This window comes from Archocentrus centrarchus, chromosome 15 (genome assembly GCF_007364275.1).
Source record: "Archocentrus centrarchus isolate MPI-CPG fArcCen1 chromosome 15, fArcCen1, whole genome shotgun sequence".
In the NCBI taxonomy this organism is placed as follows: Eukaryota; Metazoa; Chordata; class Actinopteri; order Cichliformes; family Cichlidae; genus Archocentrus; species Archocentrus centrarchus.
Genome location: NC_044360.1, coordinates 14777558 through 14797931, shown reverse-complemented (window position 1 = coordinate 14797931; position 20374 = coordinate 14777558). Strand labels below are relative to the sequence as shown.

The 20374-nt window shown below is 38.2% G+C and overlaps 1 protein-coding gene across 1 annotated transcript in view; it reads left to right on the top strand.

Moving 5' to 3' along the window:
* Positions 1–20374, top strand: part of LOC115793047 (protocadherin-15-like) — a 232811-nt gene that overhangs the window by 171096 nt on the left and 41341 nt on the right. Inside the window, exons 22-24 of the mRNA XM_030747761.1 lie at positions 1740–1856; positions 5248–5388; positions 6781–6893. Of these exons, the coding sequence (XP_030603621.1) occupies positions 1740–1856; positions 5248–5388; positions 6781–6893 (371 nt within the window). The remainder of the gene's footprint in view (positions 1–1739; positions 1857–5247; positions 5389–6780; positions 6894–20374) is intronic.

Here is a 20374-nt window from a genome sequence, read left to right as displayed (position 1 = left end):
GACTCTTGATGTTACCTTTGTGTGCTTTACAGAGTTGCTTGGTTCAAGTAAATAATTAAAGTAAATATCTTTTAAAATCTACACTTACAGGGCTACTAGCCTGAAAGCCTGAGCATACATACAAGTAGGTCAGAAAATTCATGGTTTGCATGTTGGCCTGATTAAATATTATTATACTAAACTTTTGAACCATTATCTGATTTACTAGTGAGAGTAAATGTTCTATTCTTCCTATCTGCTGTTATCAGGCATTACCACTGATAATGGTACTGGACACTTCATTAGTTGCAACAAGGTGCTGGAAACATTCTTTAGGGATTTTGGTCCATATTGACATAATAGCATCACACAGTTGCTGCAGATTTGTCAGCTGCACATCCACGATGTGAAGCTCCCATTCCATCCCAAAGGTGCTCCACTGGTTTGCAATCGGGTGACTGTGGAGGCCACTGTCTACAGTGAACTCATTGTCATGTTAAAAGAAACCAGTTTGAGATGATTTGAGCTTTGTGACATAGATCATTATCCTGCTGGAAGCATCCATCAGAAGATGGGTACATTGTGGTCATAAAGAGATGGACATATTTAGCAACAATACTCAGGTAGGCTGTGGTGTTTAAATGATACTCAGTCCTCAACACTATTAGACCACCACCAACAACCTGAACTGTTGATAAAAGGCGAGATGGATCCATGCTTACATGTTACTTACGCCACATTCTGACCCTACCATCCAAATGTCATAGCAGAATCAGATCAGGCAGCATTTTTCCAGTCTTCTATTGTCCAATTTTTGCTGACCCCCTGTGAATTGTAGCCTCAGTTTCCTGTTTTTAGGCTATAACAGCAAAAGCTCACACTGGCTGCTGGAGTAGCCAAGCTACTTCAAGGTTCAAGGTGTTATGCATCAGAAATGCTTTTCTGCATACCTTGGTTGTAACAAGTGGTTATTTGAGTTATTGTTGCTTTCCTTTCTTGCTTTCCACAAATCAAATCAGTCTGGCCATTCTCCTCTGAACTGCTGCTCACCAGATATTTTCCTGTTTTTTGAACCATACTCTATAAACCCTGGAGATGGTTATGTGAGAAAATCCCAGTCAGTGCACTGACTGGGATTTTCTATGCCACCAATTATGCCACCTTCTTCACCATTCTGTTGCTCTGATGTTTGAACTTCAGCAGGACTTCTAAATGCCCTGGGGTGCTGCCATGTGATTGGCTGATTAAGATCATTTTGTTAATGAGCAGTTGAACGGGTGTACATAATGAAATGTTATATGAAAACCCTGACTAAAACCCTGACTGACTTAATCTGTTTCTGCAGTTCTAAGGCAGAACTGCAGAAACCTCAACTGTTTGTGCACTAATGATATGTCTTCCAGCATAGTCCCCCCCCCACCACCACCACCAAATGCATATGTTAACAAGGCTACAAACTTACTTGCTCTGCCGGGGGCATGCTGAATTACTAAAGTGTTAACTGAAGTCTAATAGAGCAGAAACTGCAAAATCCCCAATTATTATTAATTCACTATACAGACAGCATTAGAACACATTGGTGGTGATAGAATATTGCTAAATTTATTTGACCCTTTTTAATGCCAATACTTATATGCCTCTTCTTTACTAGCTGTTAACATATGAAGTAAAAATAAATATTTGTACATTGCCATGTTTAGATAAATAGTGCATGCTACAGTTACAATTACCACTAATATATTAACTTATTTGAATTTCAGGACATGAATGACTTCTCCCCCATCTTTAGCCAAGACCTATATAAAGGCATGGTGGCACCCAATGCGGAGAAAGGAACAGTCATCACCACAGTTTTTGCTGAAGACCAAGACCCACCAGTGAGTACTGTTTAAAAATTGCTGTATACATGTTTAGATTAAACTATGCAACATTAGTGAAAGAAATGAAATGGGGGGGGGGCTCTGCTTGATGATTTTATATTCCATACATGTTTCTGTCAGAATGTTTGTCTTTTTACAGCTCTAACATTTCACATGATGCATTTAAAAGATGTTTTCAAGACCGCAGTGTTCTTATTAGAGCTGCAGTGCTGTGTGAAAGTTTGTTCCAAACCAGCTCTATCTGCAAGGTGTGCATCTTGACTCGTATGAGTCATCCACCAGTTGCCTCAGAGTGTCAGATTTCCTCAAACTTCTTTACCTCACTATCTGAATAGGATCTATTGGGAGCTTTCTTAATATAGTCTGAAATCCAAGGAACATTACACCATGCAGCAAAGAAACTGTAACAACCAGATGAGACTGGAAATGTATGATAGACTTTTTTTTTTCTAATGAATTCTTGTTTTAGGATTATTTAGCTGAGAAAATCTTAATATTTTATGGCATGTAGTGAATCAGCAGTCTTCTCAATCACATTGGCTCTTTCCTTTTGTCTTTTATGTGTGTTTTTATGTTTTAAGGAGCACCATCAAATTGCTTGTTGAACAAATTTATGTTTATTTATTTGCTTTACAACCTTTCACAGTCAAAAATGGGGATTCCTAGTAGTGTCCAGCTCTGAATGTGTTTTTCAGAAAAGTGGACTTGATTCTTCTTATTAGTCGTGCTCCCGCTGGTGGGATCTCACCAGGTTTGGATAGGCTTGTATTCGCTCTGGAGCACGTAAACACTGAGATACTGATTCCTGTCAGTGCCAGCTGTAGGTGGTCGAAATTCACATTTATGCAGGGAGTACTGCACATCTTAACTTTCCTCTCAGAGGGAACACTCCCACATCCTGGGTTTCTGTCTCTCAGGATGTAGAGCTGGCCATCCACTAGCTGATAGTTGATCAAAGTGTGCTTAGACAAGATACTGAACTCCTAAAACCTTGTGGATAATGGAAGAAAATGGGTGGATGGGTCCTTTTTGCATCACCATCCTAACTCACTGCAGAAATCTGGTAGCACTAAAACACAAATAGAAAATCATCTCATGTTCTCATAAAGGCATGGAAAAAGGGTTTAATAGAAAGACTATTAGATTTCCTAACCCAGTTTGTGTCATAGACACTTCTGTTAGGTGGAACGAGCTGAGTCTACTGATTTCTAAACATGTCAACAAATGTCTCTCTCTGTTAAGCAGGCAAATAAAAGCCTACCCACATAATAAAGAACCAGGGTGGTCATGTTAATCTGACACATGCAACCAGTGCGTGTGTCTTGTGAAGATTTCAATGCATTTCTGCTGATTTTTTTTTTTTTCTTTTTGGAGGGACATTTTGCACATTTTGTAAAGCTAGCTTAATACCTGTCTACCTGCACCTTAGGAGAAGTGATACTAATGGGTTTTAAAAAGTAACTGCATTTTCTGCATGCCACTCAACCCCATAATGTCAATGTTAATATCACCCTGAACAAGACAGGAGATCACCATGGAGACAAATGTTCCAGTAAGAACCTTTACTCTTCAGGGGAAGATTTAAAGAGTCTGTTGTTTTTGAGTGAAAATGAAAATCTTTTCTGTGATTGGGTTGATCACAGCAGAGGAAGTTTACTGCTTTTAGCAATTCCCATTTCCTCTGTAACCTTCTAGTCACTTACAAGTCAAATCAGTCATTTGTAATTTCGCAAAACTAACAAAATAAGTCATATTGACGTGTTGACTTTATTACACTGTCAGATCAACGCTTGCTTTTGTGTTTTGTGTCTCTGAAGCATCGTTCAGTGCCTCCCAGTGCTTCTGAGATTGATCTGTTTTAATGAATTTGCTATTTTTGTGTTGAAGGGAATTTAATTCTTTGAAAAAGAAAAGCACACACACACACACACACACAAAATAAAAACACATTCTTATATGGTTTTTTTGGTTTTTTTTTTTTTACTTTTTTTTGCTTAGTAACAGTAAGGTTGATTCCCCCTCCTCACTATATTTGAGTATTTTATGTCAACATCTGCAATGTTAATGACACAGTGAGTTCACTCAGGCAGTGTCTATAAAAAATTCATATCCTGTGAGTAGAATGTCATACAAGACCTAGTGGTTGTACAGCTGAACATTTCTGTGGACACGGCACAGAAATGTTACATTCCTGTAACAACACTTCGCTCAGCAGTTCACATATTTGTTTACGTCTCTTCTGAGTTATGTGAAAAACCAGTTGCTTTGAATTTCTGGTGTCTGCTGAAGGATTTTCAGGATATAAAGACAAGTACTAATTTCCAGTGAATAACTTTAATATTGGGGGTTTTTGTTTTCTTTGTTTATTTATTTATTTATTATGGGCTGGATATTAAGTTAGACAGTTCAAAAGGCAAATTAATGATACACACACCAGAAGCCGGCCATACCAGAACGAAGCAGTTTAAAAATGTTGCTGCCATCACTGCAGAGGTCTTACTACTGAAGCCAGTGGGGGAGATTTTTTTTTCCTTAATTGGTGGCCCTCATCTGACATCTTTTCCATTAAATGTCAGAAAAGAATTTGAAGAGCCTTTAAAAGATTGGATTTTTTTTAATCCCCTTAGTGAATTCACTTAGATGGTTTTGTAACCTCTAAGAGACACATTTTTTTGTTAGTAAGCCTCCCGAGAGATGCACCGCTACTACAAGATTTACCTCTCTACCTCCAGGTTTTACCCAATCCCTGAGGAGCAAAAGCTGTTCAGGCAAAGAAGGAAAGCTTCAAGAAGATTATTAAAAATCAGAATCAATTTGAGGTCTGCAGGGATGGAACTAGAATAAGAGAAAAGCTATAGAGATGATTAGTAATCAGCAACCATGGTCAGTCTTAATCAGAGGGTCATATTAAAGTCCAGACTATTATTAATGAATGGAAGTGTGTTACCCTGGAGACTAAAAAGATGAATTTAAAGGAGGTTTTTTTCATTTATTTTTATTAATCTTATTTCCTATCAGATAAGTAGATTTGTAGCAGTGAATGACAATATCTGATGAGAATCAAACTATTATCACAAGCTCACACTCCCTAAAATACATAAAGGTTTGCCAATAAATATTGTCTTTTTTCTTTTTTTTTAGGTTATAGAAAGAGGAGCAACAGCCACAGCTCTGCTGCATGATAAAATAATCAAATATAACAATTATGAGTTGTATTGCTAAGCGAGCACTTTTACTAGTTCTTTATGGCCTGATTACCAGATTAATTTGATCTATCCCCCTGTCTTCATCATCTTTCTTATCATGGGCATACATAAAATTTCGTGTCCAGACAAGCGGATTGTTACTGCATTGATATGGTTCATGTTCTTCTTTCTCCCTCCACCAGGGTACTCCAGCCAGTTTTGTTCGATATAGAGTGGACCTGAACAGATCACCGTACAGTGGGAGCATTTTTGATGTAGAAGAGGAAAGTGGGAGAGTTATCACTAAGGTCAACCTCAATGAAGAGCCCAGTGTCACCTTTAAGGTGAGTGGCAGCGATTATGCTGACAAGAGGGGTGATAAGGTGCCCCTGCTTAAAGTGTCAGTGTGTCACTTGTTTATGTTGCTCGGTCTGTAAATGTTTACAGAAGTGTGCGTGTCAGAAAAAGGATCTGCTGTTTAAAGGAGCTCTCAAGGAATGAAAGCTGAGTTATGTTTAGATGGGCTGCATGTGTCACAGTGACATCTGTATGAGTGCCTGGGCTCAAGGTTGTGTTGTAACAAGATGACCACTGCTATTTACTTCACCTGTCTGTGCCTTAAATGTTGAGGCTGAGTGGTGTATATGAGTGGAGGGAGCTGTGGCAGTAAACAGTGTTGGCTTAAAAATTTTTATTTAGCTGAGTCATTGTGAGGAATACAGTATAAGATACAGTGGGTGTTCTGCAAACCCGATTATTGCTGATAGACAGCTGTGGAAATAGCCGGTGATTGTAAATCATCAAATAAGTTAACTTTAGCACTCTGCCCAATAAAGTAGAACTTTATTTTGCTGACTAAAAAAAAAAAAAGCCAGAAAAATCTATATAAAACAAGACAAGACAAATATCAGCTTAAAAAATCACAACAATTTGACATGTAGAGTTAACAATGATGATTATCACGTGATAGCAGCAATGTCAATGATGATTAATGATAATGGTATAATGATAACGATCACAATCATCCTAATCATAGTTGGGATTATCTGTTTTGTTTACAGATAACAGGAGATCACCCTGGAGACAAATTTTACTGTGATATAAGTTCCACTGAATTTTAATGGGTCGAATATGTGTAGATTTTTTTTGTATGATGCTTTAAAATCAAAGATCCTTTTGGGACTGTCTCAATTTCCTAACTTGCTTCTTTTGTCAGTGACAAATAATATAGAGTTTTCTGGATAAAACAAATGCCCTCCCGGGCATTTTACATAAAGATATTTTTAACAACTTGCAGTGACTTTACATACTGTAGGCTTGTGGGTGTGAACACTCGAGCACACGCTGCAGGATATTGGGTCCTAATCTGTCTTTTTTCTTTTACTTACTCTGTTTCTGTAAAAATAAAAAAATTATGTTTATTCTCTTTCAGCCTTTTACTCCCTCTGTGCTGTCCCACCTGCCCTGCTTTCCCCGGCTCCTTTCTCCACAGTCTATGAATGTAGATCAATATATTCATTCTCACTCTCTGGGAGCTTTGCAGCCTGCTCGCCAGATCCTATTTTGCCAGCATGTCTCTATTAGGATGCCGAACATGTCGGCAAAAATGACTGGCAATCCCCAAAAAAACAAATTGTTTGTGGAGTGAGCAGCAGTTGAGATAAAAAAAAGTGTTAATTTTGTGCTTGCATTTGCATGTGTGTTTTGTTAACATGTGTTCGCTTGCCCCACTGTAGCTGTTTGTGATAGCCTATGACAATGGGGAGCCAGTGAAGTCTAATAGTACTTTGGTGGAGATTACTGTCCTTCAGCCTTCTCGCATCCCAATCTTCACCCAGGAGGAGTATGGGTAAGTCTCCCTGACACAGCTGTTGATGTAGCTGCCTCCAACCTGTAACTTCACACACCGTAGAGCAACTTAGATTGTAGTGCCAGACAGGGAAATGCGGTGAAAAAGACTGGAGAAAGTGGACAAGAACACCTTGGCACATATTTATAAGTTTAGATCTGTGGTCACATCTTGCATTCAGCTTCTCCAATATTGTGATTAATATTTAATCCATTGGTAAAATGCACCAAAGAGATCTGAGGTCACAGTTTCTTATGCATTTATTCCATTTTGTAAGCAGTGGCTATCTTTGCATTATTGTTTTTCTGTCATGAATATTCTGCAAAGAGGTATCAGCTCTGACACTGCATCTCCCATCTCCATCATGCTCTTTTCTGTGCTTGACTGATCACTGAGTTTTGTGTATAAATATATATTAAAGCTTCAGGGTAGATGCTGCATATGATCACTGCTGTAAACCACATTTATCTGTCTGAGGGAGAAACGGGGCATTGTCTGAGTTTATTAAGAGTCTCTTTTGACAAGATTAACTGCTTAGACTGTTGCACTTGCAAAGGGAGATGCAAGATGAGGAGACATAATCTACAGTGGCCTGAGATGACTTGTGGATTCACATATGATATATAGACATACACATCCAAGGCTGGGTAGATAATACAATGACTCAGGAGGAGGCCAAGAAATACATAATTAAATTATATAAATTTAATTATATTTATATTATAATTAAAAATAAACCTGGATTATTAACATGTCAGCTGATGCTGCTGTGAAAAATATTCTTTGATGAAGAAATACTAGTGTTAACAGTTGTCTGTTTTTTTTGCTGCGGTAGGTATATTTATACAGTGCTCAGTGAATCCTCGCCAAACTGAACTTTAAAGGACTGATGGCATAGTTACCTGGCAAAATGCGATCATTAGGAGCTTAATGTAAAGCTTGTTTTAAGTGGATTGATTTACTAGCTTGAATGTCAGTTAGACAGACTGTCTTCTGCAACAGAATTTGGTATGAGTTTAGGCATAAGATAGGGAAACAGGAAGTCCTGCCCAACCTGTCAACACAGAGCTTAAGGTATTATTTCTTTGTTTGTGCATGGCTTTGTCTTTCGGCCCATCTCACTTTTGGCAGTTTGTACCTGGTAGAGTGTGTGTCTTTATGTGTGCATTTCCTCAAATGGTTCAGTGTGCGCACATCGAATAAATGCTTCCTTGATGGTTTATAATCCAGCACTTTGTGTGTGTGCTCACGTTCTTCCGTTGCTCAGCTTTATTCAATGATTGATACTCAGGCACAGCAGCATAGCTGGTGAAAGGCCATTGATTAACGCTTTGAGTAAGTGCTATGTCTGAAACACACTCAGAAGGTCGAGACCATAGGCATAGACCTCTGTAGGGTTTCACACTGACAATGTTAACCATACACAGTGGTAGACCTGCTCTAAATTATGAGCCATGAAAGCATTAGCCAGGTGCTTGAGCCTCTCCTGCTGGACAAGGTTCTCTCCAGTGGAGAGTATCCAATCTGCTCGCTCTGCAATGATCTGTCTCCTCATTCCCAGTCACTCTATCTCGCCACATTGTCCTCTCCCTGAGGAACCTTCTGAACACAAATCACTTTCTAAATGTCCACTGAAGATCTCGTCTGTCTCTGTGAAGGCAGTTAGTTATAGCAGCAATCAGGTGAGCTATGCCTACAGCACCAGAGCACACAATTAAAACAACTCTGCAGGGCTTTGGCTGACTTAATGATTTTTTTCTACTGCTTTATGGTTGGTCCCCTCCATCTGTCAGAGGGAAATGAGAAGCTCCCAGTCAATGTTGGGTAAAATAAACGACTTATGCCATAGTTGCTACTTTAGCTGCATGTCGCCACTTGCTTTTCAGAAGACTTTAGATAGATCTTTTTGTTTTTCTATGGAAATACAAATATTATGTGCAGAATTTCAAATCTGATTTGATTAACCATATATAAACTTAGCACAAAAAGTAAGGAAATCTGTGTTTGGGTAATTATTTCTTTGTTGCAGCAATGCTTCTTGGCATTAAATCTTATACCATTGGAAAGCCTGTTTATTTCTCCTCAGATGGTGCCATATTTGTAAGGAAAATGCATTTCTGGATTACACCCATGAAAAACTTGCCAAATCCACAGTCTGGGACTAAACTCACCCCCATTCCATGTTGTTCATTCCAGAGTGACCAACACAACCATGCTGGCTGACTTGTGACCAGGGTTATAATAGTTTTGGATTTTACATTATAGTTTAGTTTTAGTTAGTTTTTACTTTTTTTTCTCTAATTCAGTTAGTTTTAATTAGTTTTCAGAGTGTTTTTTCTCGTTTTTATTAGTTTTTATTTTTGGTTTTATGCTTAGTTTTAGTTAGTTTCAGTTAGTTTCAGTATTAGTTTTAGTATTTTCATACCTGATCAGGTGCAAGATTCAAGGCGCAAAAGTGACTATTGTGTAATGAAAACTTCACAAAAGATACCGTTTAAAGAAATATATTCAACACCCAACTGTTCACAAGACATGCTAAATGTGTGTAATATTAAGGACACACATGAACATCAACAGGGAGAAACAAAGAAAAACATGAACTCCCAAACTCAATAAATTCTACAATAAACTCCACAATAAACTTCAGCATCAGTGCAGTAGATTAACAACACCTACATGTGGTGTTTGACAAAAACAAACTCTTTGAAGGAGTCAAAGCTCAAATCCAGCTGCATCCTGATGTTCTCTCCACCTGAAGCTGCTTCTGTTTTGGAGCTAGCTTGGTTAGATGCTGCTAATTAAACTTGCAGGGTCTTTGTACACAACCTACGGAAGTGTCCGACCTCATGTCCACATTTATGCTTGTGTAGCTGGTGTGTGTGTTAATTACCTTGTGGTCGTGTGCAGGGGTTTTATATGCGGTGCAGGCCGGGACTTTTTTTTTTGGTCCTCGCTCTTTGTGCTCAGTTTTTTGGCTGCAAACATATTTGTCCCTGTTTTTTTTTCACTTTCTTCATTCCTTCACGTCCATCCTGATAGTTTCAGCAGTCTCCTACCAGGAATTTGCTGACAGTTGTGAGTCCTTATATTGATGCTTTGATTATTATTCCTGATTGTTATTCTCTCACTGATAAAGTAGCCGGAAACGCAAAAGGACGCAACAGTTTGAGGTGGACTTTGATGTCGCTGGTTTTTCCTGACTGAGAAGTGTTCCGCACATTTTTCATCATCCACAACAAGACTTTCGATTCTATCTGTGCTCTTGTACTCAAAGAACCTCCATACGGGACTCTGCCGCTTTCTCGGCAGACCGCAGCCATTACAGCGCGGTGAGCGCACGCACATGCGCACTCACACAGTTGTCCTATGGCGCTCCCAGCTTAAACTCGGAGAGCGGAAAAAATCCACAAAGCTTAAAAAAAAAAAAACAAGTAAATGAAAGTCAGTTTATCGATAATTTCAGTTAGTTTTAGTTAGTTTTGTAAACTCACAATTCAGTTTTAATTAGTTATCGTTTTTTCCTTTTAATTATAGTTTTTATTTATTTCAGTTAACGACAATGTTTTTTCAATTTCAGTTTTCGTTATTTCGTTCGTTTTCGTTAACTATAATAACCCTGCTTGTGACAAATGCTGGTTGAAGAATGGGATGCCAGGCTGTTGTGGTTGTGTATGCTTCTTCCACATCCACATGCTTCCACATGCTACTGAAATGATTAAATTGTTAAATTGCCAATATTTCTTGTTTCTTCAGACTTCAGTCATCCAATCCAATAAACAACACCAAACAAGAGTCAATTTCTGAATATTTCCAAATTTGGCATTTGGCAAGTTTTTCATGCATGCAACCCACATACTCAGATAAACAGGCTTTCCAATGATATGAGATTTATTGACCAAAAACATTGTTACAGCAAAGATAATTATTGACCAAACACAAATGTCCTTACTTTTTGTGCTAAGTTTATGTAAAAGTGAATTCCATAAAAGTTTGGACACTATGTAAAATGTAAATAAAAACAGAATGCAGTGTTACTCAAACCATGGTGTTATAATAGATGCAGTGTGCAGTTCAGTATTGTCTTACTGAAATATGCAAGGCCTTCTCTGAAAAACGTGTTATCTGGATGGGAGTACATGGTGCATATGTTTCAGTACTGATGCTGCCTTTTCAGATGTACAAGCTGCCAAATCCATAAACACTGATGCACCCACATTGCATCAGACTTTTAAACTGAGCACTGATAACAAGCCAGATGGTTTCTTTCCTTTTGTAGCATCCATGTTTTCTGAAAAGAATTTTGATTTTTCTGACTTTTGAACAGTTTTCCACTTTGCCTCAGCCCAGTTTAAATAAACTTAAGCCCAGAGCAGACAGTAGTGTCTGTGAACCATATTCATATACAGTATGGCTTCTTCTTTACACGATAGATCTTTAACCTGCATTTGTGGATGGCATGACGAACTGTGCTCACAGATAATGATTTCTGGAAGTGTTCCTGAGCCCATGCAGTGATTTCCATGAAGGAATCATGTCTCTTTTTAATGCAGTGCTGCCTGAGGGCCCAGAGATCACAAGCATCCAATATTCATTTTCGTCCTTGTCCCTTGCACACAAATTGTTCCACAATTTGTAGATGCTGCCATCAAATTCAATATGAGCTGAAATTTCTCATGACATAGTAAAATGTCTCAGTTTGACATTTGTTTTCTGTGTTCTATTGTGAATAAAATGTGGATTTATGAGATTTGTGAATTATTGTGTTCTGTTATATTGACATTCTACACAAATGTAGAGGAACTGGGGCTGTAGATTAAGCTTAAGCTTTCTTTTCATCTCTTTCTCACTTTTTCTTCTCACACACGGCTGATTTTCCCTTCCTTTTGCCTTCTGAACTGTCAGGCATCAGTTCTCTGGTTGATGCAACCTAGCCAAAAATTACTAGCAACTGAAATGATGTAATTACTTTGCTTTATCTTTTACATGCAACAGCATCATAGTAATGTGTATTGGACACTGGATAAATATATGTTGTTCTTGAACTAATTCTCTAGTCATTTAATGCTTTTCCAGTGTTTTTTTTTTGTTTGTTTGTTTGTTTTAATGAAATATGGATGATTAATTATAGGTAATGTGAATGAGCAGACAGTAATTTTGCTCAGGTTTTTGGGGTAATAGATTTTTCTGGAGCCCTATCATTAAATCAGAGTGAGTGGCTCCTTTAAATGGAACTCACGCACACCAATCTTTGGGGAAGTCTTTAGGGTAGGGCACATGGGAAGCAACTGAGTATTTATTTTTGTGTGTGTGTGTGTGTGTGTGTGTGTGTGTGTGTGTGTGTGTGTGTGTGTGTGTGTGTGTGTGTGTGTGTGTGTGTGTGTGTGAGAGAGTGAGAGAGAGAGAGAGACTGGGGACGAGGGCTAAGCTGCTATCTAACATGGACGCACTATGTGAATCCTCCTTCTTGTACTGAGGCTACATCTCTGGCCCGATGTTACAAACCTGTGATCTGAGCAGTTTTCCGTGCTTATCTCCCCACAGCACTTCGCCTTCTAAATCTACTCCAGATCACATGAGACTTTTGCCTCACTGCTTCTGAGTATGTCATTTTGCTCCCCCCCCCTCCACCTTGCCAAGCTCGCACATCCCCCGAATTTTTCCTCTCAGCTTATATCTCTGTCAGTTTCTTTCTCGCTTTGTCTTTTGCCTTTGCTTCTCTCCTGAATTTATAGTTCTTCATTTTCACCTGAGCAAAGGGGTGTATTTCTGTAAATGTAAAATGCCGCAATTGTTTTAAGTTTTGTGTGCACTTTAATTAAATGTTCATTGCTTATATTCCTCATTACTCTACATTTAATTCTTTTGGGGAGTTCAAGCATCTTTTAAGCACATGACTCTGGAGGTCTTTGTCTTTTTGCATATGTAATTTTATACAGGGTACTACTTTCTTCTTCTTTATATTGTATCAGAAATATAGTTGTATCTGAAATGTATCAAAAATGAGATGATTCATTTTCATTCTACTTGTACACCGCGGTAGTCCATTTTTACTATTTGGAGAGAATGCCATTGAGAAGTGACATGTCATGGCATTATTTATTCCTGTTACTACAGCTCACTGTAGACATCGGTGTTTTTTTTTTCTTTTTATAACTGCTTTTTCACTCATTTTCAGTCCAGTACCTGACCAATTTCAGAGAATCTTTTTTTTGTTGTTGTTCATTAAGCCACTTAATATTGACCTATGAATCATTCAAGCATAAAAAAAGGTGCCCAACTCAAGGAATGAACCACTGTTGTGTCAACACATAACAGGCAATTTAACGAAGAACCAGTTTTAAATTGTATCTTCAGGCACTTTGCTGCTGGCAGCCTGTCACAAAACACATAAATTGTTCCCATTTCTTTAGCTGAACCTACGAAAAATGCCAAAGATAACACAGTTTCACGGGCATAAAATAATATTTTTGCACCAACAACGTGATTCCCAAAGCACTATTAGCCAAAAATTGGCATATCTTGGCACGGTGTGGAGGACAAAAGAAGCAGCAGATGAACGATATCTGAAAGTCATATCTATAAGAACCTGAGGGATGAATCTGAGCCTTGATCCATCTACTGTTTGCCAAAGTCTCAGCAGAAATGGTCTCAGTGGAAAGGTGGCTGTCAAGAAGTCATTCTTAAGGAAGTAAAACAGGAAAAAAAGGCTGAGGTATGGCAAATTACACAAGAACTGGACTGAAAATCAGTGGCAACAGGCAACTAGGTCATCTACCAATCAGAAGGTTGGTGGTTCAATCCCTGGCTAGTCCAGTCCGTTTTCCTATAAGCCTTTTAAGAAATGATGTGTGGCTAAAGACTTCTGCACAGTAGTGTATAAACTATTTTGTATAGCATTGAGACATAACTTTTTCCTGTTTCCTGTAAGACATTGTTCTTCTGGCCATTAATGTGAATGAAAGTGGTAATAGCTCAAAGGGTATAATATAGTTTTTTAGTCTGCAGTTTCTTGATATTTATAGACCACAGAGACTGAGTGTATAAATTCCTTGTCGATGTCCACTGACCACTGTGACTAATTTAATGTTCTCAGTAGTCTGACTCACAAATGGCTTCACTATGCCTAAACTAGCAAGATACCCTGTAGTTTGAAATACCAGTCGCACTGGACTCCACATCCATTTGCTACTAATCAAAAAACACTGAGTTATCCTTCACATTAAAGAATAATGTATTCCACAAAGCCATCACAGCTGATTTTAGATTACTAAAAAAGAAAGACAGCTACTCAACTTCATGTCCTCCATCAACTGTTCCTGACATCAGCCGGAAAACGGCTTTCATCATTTTTTGACAAAACCAATCCAAATCACATTTCCATTTCAGACAAGGTTGTAATTCTTACATAATTAGTCAGATGACGGGCTTTCATAGGATACATCACTTTTATTGGCAGCCTTCTTGGAACTGTTGTTTTGCCAGACGTTTACACAAGTGATGGAGGTGCTCACAGCCTACTCAGCTAAGGTTATTGCCAAGCATTTAAAGGGTTAGCTGTAAACCCTACTGTATGCTCACCCACACAACCACCATTATGCCTCTCTGACAACCTACATTTAAAAAAAAAAAAAAAACCTCAGCCCTCTCTTTTTCCATCTATCTATCGTTCTTTTCGGCTATCCTTTCTTCCTTCCCCTGAATCACAGCTGTAAGGAGGGGAGCTCTTTCATGCTGCTGAAGGGCATGATTGATTTTCAGCCACAGGTTTGAATCTGCTGCCCTGAGCCTTAAACATCTAAACAGTAGAAATGCACTGACCTTTCACTTGTCTGTGCTAAACAGGCAGGCTTCACTTGGCTGTCTAACAGACGACAAGTCACATTCACTACACACATCCCAAATATCATATAAAGGTCGATGCTGAGAGCCAGGGAAGACAACAGTATGATAACTATTATAGGCTCAAACTAACTTTCCAAATAAGAGTCAATAACTATATAGAGCAATTATGTGTAGAAATGTTTGCCTTTGATAGATGAAGTTTTCAGTCAGCCAATTGCAGCTTGATGACAAAACACAGCATTGCAAATACAAGTGGTTGTCTTACCTGTAACACGCCTGCGTTCACCTTTCCCTAACTTCTGCCATATAGAGGTGTGCTTAGGCTATAATTCCTACAAATTAGGGAAACATACTAAAGACAGAACATAAACGATCACAGTTCTTAGTTTAAACCACAACTCACATATCATATCAAATATGAATTCTGTTCATATTTGATATTATTGATGTTTTAGGACATGTTGAAACAGTAAAAAGTTGCTAAGAAATAAGAACTCACCATTGTTCTCTTTGATATCATGATTGCTACATAAACTCTTTCTGAAAAAGACATCTGTGTCCTTCCTGCTTGAAAGAATTTGGCCTCACAAGATTTCCATAATGCACCCGAGCAATAAGAACACCTACAGTTTTTTTTAGGGAACTAAATCCCCACTGGCTCTCTTTATCAAGAAGAGTGCCACATCATGGTGTAGTGTCCAGTGTTAAAGCAAAGTATTTTTTATCCTGTGATGTTCCAACCTCAGACATGTGACTGAACCCTCACTCACAACACTAAAAAGGGTTTCTTTAGTTGGTGCTGACCAGTCCAGCAGAATTTGTATACTGATTGCTCTCTATTCTGCTAGGTGGAGAGGTACTAGTATTTTTCTGTGAATAAAGCCTCCAGGTGTTGATGTGGTGGAGTAGATAATTTGAGTGTAAAACATGCAGAATGACAACAATGCCCTCATGGCACCTCGTGATATCACACTGCAAGCCTCAAAAGCTGGCCTCAGTTTGGACAACACAGTCATCCGCCAGTATCCAAACATTCATTGGCCAGGTCTCCTGTTGTGTGCTAAATGACCCAGTGGATGATATGTGAAGTGATGTCCTGTGGGCTGACATGGCTAACCTGGCAAGTGGGGTCTGGCCGCACAGTAAATGTTAATTTGCCAGCTTTTCTAGTGTTTTTCATATTTCCCTCAAGAAGACATTTTTGATTAAAGCTGCTTTTCTTTCTTGTGGAACGAAGAAAAATAGGCTGCTGTGAATACAAATGAAATTCTTCGTCTGTTGGATAAGTGCCTGGTGGTACAGCACAGGGAGGAGCGTGATCAGAAAAAGCTGTAAACATTTTTCTCTAATTTTATAGAACAGGATGCTTTAATTTGAATACACGTTTAAGCATCACTTCATGTCAGATTTCTCAGAAGTTTATTAGTAGTTTATTAAATTTTTTTCCAAGAACCTCTTAGTAAATGTGAATAACCACCTCATAAACATTGCTTGTTAATATCTGCCTGTATTAAATTTGGTATGCAGCTGAGAGAGAATTTTGCTGGAGTAGGTGATGAATTGTTAAATTGTACACACATTTAGAAATATGAGGACGCCTCAATCAGTTCAAGAAAAACATTATCGTTGCACTGCCTTAATGGTAATGTTGTATTTGAAAGCTGCAGGTATGTCATATTAATGCAATGTTGGCAACCTGGGAGGAGAAATTTGCACTATTGAAACAGTGAAATAGCTTGAACTATAGTGAGTGCTAAATTAAATTAATTGAAAAACAAGATGTTGCCACAGTATTTAAGTTAAAGAATACTGGACAAACTTTTTTTTTTTTGCACTTTAAGATATTAAGCTTCTGCAGACGGACATGATGTAAAATGTTAACATTTTTCTCTCTTTCTTAAAAAAATAATCCTTAGGTTATGAAGAAATTATTTTCCTTTCAAAAGGGATTGTTATTGGGAAACTTATACATGTAGTTAAATGACAGATTGCAGCATGGTTATTAGAGGCTCACGATCTACTTTTAGCATCATACATTTAAACTGGCGATCAGCATGTTCTAGGTTCTTTTGTTTGCCTTTTTGTTTTGGTTACTTGTAAACTAGCCTATACAACTCCACAGGGAGCCCTTTTCAGCACACATTTTACACAAACATTTGTAGAAATGCAGAGCGAGACAAGTAGGTTTTTTCTGGTGTCAACGCTTCACCATCTAAGTAGTCAGAAATTGCTTTATCTTGCTTTATTTGCTTTATTGTATTAGCTCAATCAGTCCACCACAATAAATAGAAAGTGCAAGAATAAGACAGAAAATAATTGAGAAGAGGGGAAGGCACAGCGGTGATATTGCAGTATGCACTGGAAATGATAAAGCTGTTGCACTTCACTCTGTTCTTGATGTAAATATGAATAAGCATAAGCACATTTATAATATCTGCTGTCTTCACCAGCTGTTGTTTTTTACATTTCTAAATGTTTTTAGCTATAAGGTATTTTTCACTTACCTCTAATGCTAACTGGCCATTCTAGGAGCTGGTTATCTGCCTTTTGATTTCAGTTGCCACAGTGCATCTGAAACATTCCACAGTGGTGTGTCTGTCTTGAAATGTCCTTGACTCTCTGGTTAATCCATAGATATCACAGTGCATTTTTCTATAGCTCTGTATTGCTTGAAAATAGGCTCTCACTTATAGATACAAATTCCTGCACTCTTACTGTGCTCAGAGCTAACACATGCATCGTATAATGTGATTTCCATTTTTTTATATATGTAACAGCAGAAGGCAGTAAAGCAGTTGAAATGTCAGTTATATATTTTTGTGGAGTGTAGAGAGCTCTTAAGTAGTAGATGTACTTCTGTATCTATTTGATGTGTTAATGCTACTTAATGTGCACTTTCTGGCGGGCAGCATTACTGCTGGAACCTTTATTCTGATATGTTATTGTGGCCTCGTTGGATGTTTGATGGTTGTATTATATTGTGTAGCCTAGAAAGAGAATTGAACCTTGCCAAATAAGATAACTTTGAAATATCTAGGCTATCACAGCACTAGTTTCCAAAAACTTTCAAATATCTTGAGTGGTGTGGAGATCCTGTTTATCACGTACCTTTTCCCACTTTGCTTCTCCATCCCTCTTTGGTCCTGCCAAACATAACCTGCAGTCTTTAAAGTTTGACCTTCAGTCAATAGCACACTAGAGTTCACACTCTGCAGATATGAGGGATGTGTGAGTTTTCTATACTGACATGTTTAAAAAAGCATGAAATACCTTTGGTCTTAAATACAGGACATTACATACTTTCATACATTATACTTAACAAATGTATTAGACCACCTAAAGATAAGAAAACACAAATATTTTAGAAAACTGTCAGAAAAGTTGTGTAAAACTCAAATTAATTAATTAGCTGAATTCAGAGTTTTATACCGAAATTTGAGCCGGCCGACTGGACTTCTCTGAGAAGTCAGACTTTTATCAAACAAGTTAAACTAATTTTTCTGTTCAGGTATGCAAGTTAATAACTGTAATTTAGCATCTTAATCAAAAAATAATAATGTGCTTGAAAAAAGTCCGCTTTCTCATGAAGTAGTAAATTTGAAAATTAATGGATAATAACAATAATTGTATTTTTAAATCAAAAATATCATTTTGATTAAAGCGCTTGTACATGGATTAACTATTACAGAAGCCTAAAAATGATTTTGGTAATTACCGATACTGCTACTTTACATCAGCTGTGGCATAAACCTTATACTGGGGGGGGTCTACTAAATTTGTTAGAACTGGACATTTAGATGACTACAGTGGAGTACAGTCACCGATGTCTGAAACAAGGCTCTCATCAATAAATGCAGTACTATAGAACTCTTTCACATTTTCTGAATGTTGCCAGCTAATTAATTTTAAAATCCTGTGATAAGATTCAACCTAAGAGGCTGCTCACTCCGTAAATCATGCTGTGACTGAGCTGACTTTGCTTGGGCTGTCAAAATTACTTAGAACTGTGGTCTTAATAGAGAGCATAAACATTGAGTGTTTTTCCTCTGTGCCAGCTTGTGTTCAAGAAAGAGCTGAAGTGCATTCCCTATGTATAATTTAGTTCAAGTTAGATGAGTCAATGTTTGTCACTCGCAGAATTTGCTTCCAGGCAGGAACAAACAAGTTCACACCAGGGTGACACAAGAGCTAACTAACAAACATATCCACCTCAACAATCACTGAGTTAGACTGATTCATAATTGAACCCGAACTGAAGCCTACTACCAACATCAAAACATCAACAGTCAGGGAGATATTTATGGACATTTGCACGCTGAAATGTGCTTGTGAGCACATTACAGTTAAATGACTCATGAGTAAACTTGATGCTGATCCAGACCTATGCGGCACTACATCTGCATATCCACCAGAGGAGCGTAGACCACAGCAGAGACTCAGCAAGGTCACCATCCCTCACCTTTTGTTCTGCCTGTGATTCAATGCATGAAAGAAAAGGGAAGGCGAGGTAGAAAGATGGTAGACACTGTAACAGAGGCCCCTGTGGTGCTCTACAAGGCTTATACGCCTCTGCCTTGTCTCGTAAGCATCACTTCTCCATTGGCCCTGGGGCAGAGTGCTCACTGACACCTGTGTGCTGCCCACGCTTCTCAGCGGCTTGTCATTCACCCTCCCTAATGTTGACACCAGGACTCTGTGCTGCCTGTAGACGTGTCAGCATCTTCCTCTTCTCTTTATTTTTCTCTCTCTGTCTTACTCCCTCTCTCTCTCTCTCTCTCTCTCTCTCTCTGGATGGCATCTTTCCTCATCTGAATATAAAAGGATTGAAAAGTGAATTTGGCCCTGCTCAGTATATGATATTGCATTATGCTTAATTGACTCCTTGAAATTTACTACCACTTGACTCTTGAATACACATTTTATTTGCATTCTGATATCCTCAAGTACATCAGCCATCTCATAACTCTTGACACATAATTATCAGATATGAGACGATGTTTGTAGCAGGTTAGTCATCTTGCTTTAAGGATTTTCAAGTGCCTATCCAGTTTATTTGTCCTAGTCTGCCCTTCCATCTATCTAGCTATGAGTATGTATTGTTTCTACAAACCCTTCTGTCATTCTTCATGTCTACACGTGGATATACTTTTATAGTAATCTGCACACTTCAGATACCTTCACACCCCCTTTGTCATTTCACAGCAGCTCACAACCCTCAGGCAGAGCCACTATGTAGGGAAGTGATAACATGTCAGCTCTGCCTCTTCCTGGCAATCACACCATGCAGCTTGGTGCAAGCTGCGCACAGTCCTTCATACCCCACTCAAACTTAAGAGCAACTGAGAAAAACCTTTGAATAGGTCATCACAGGTTATCCAGTCCGGCTCCACTCACTCCAGAGTTTTACCAAAGATGCAACCACCAAAGCTAATATATAAGTACAAATATACAAGTAGTACAAATCTTTCACTTAGGGATACCCTTCATTTTTCCACTATTAAAAAAAAATAAATATGACTTCAGACTTATGATGAATGACTTTAGGATTTCACTATGTTAAAGAAATCTGGTTAAATAAGTGAAGTAAAATGGAATAGAAAAGGAAATTTCTTTATGCCCTGTCACTATGATTAGCATAA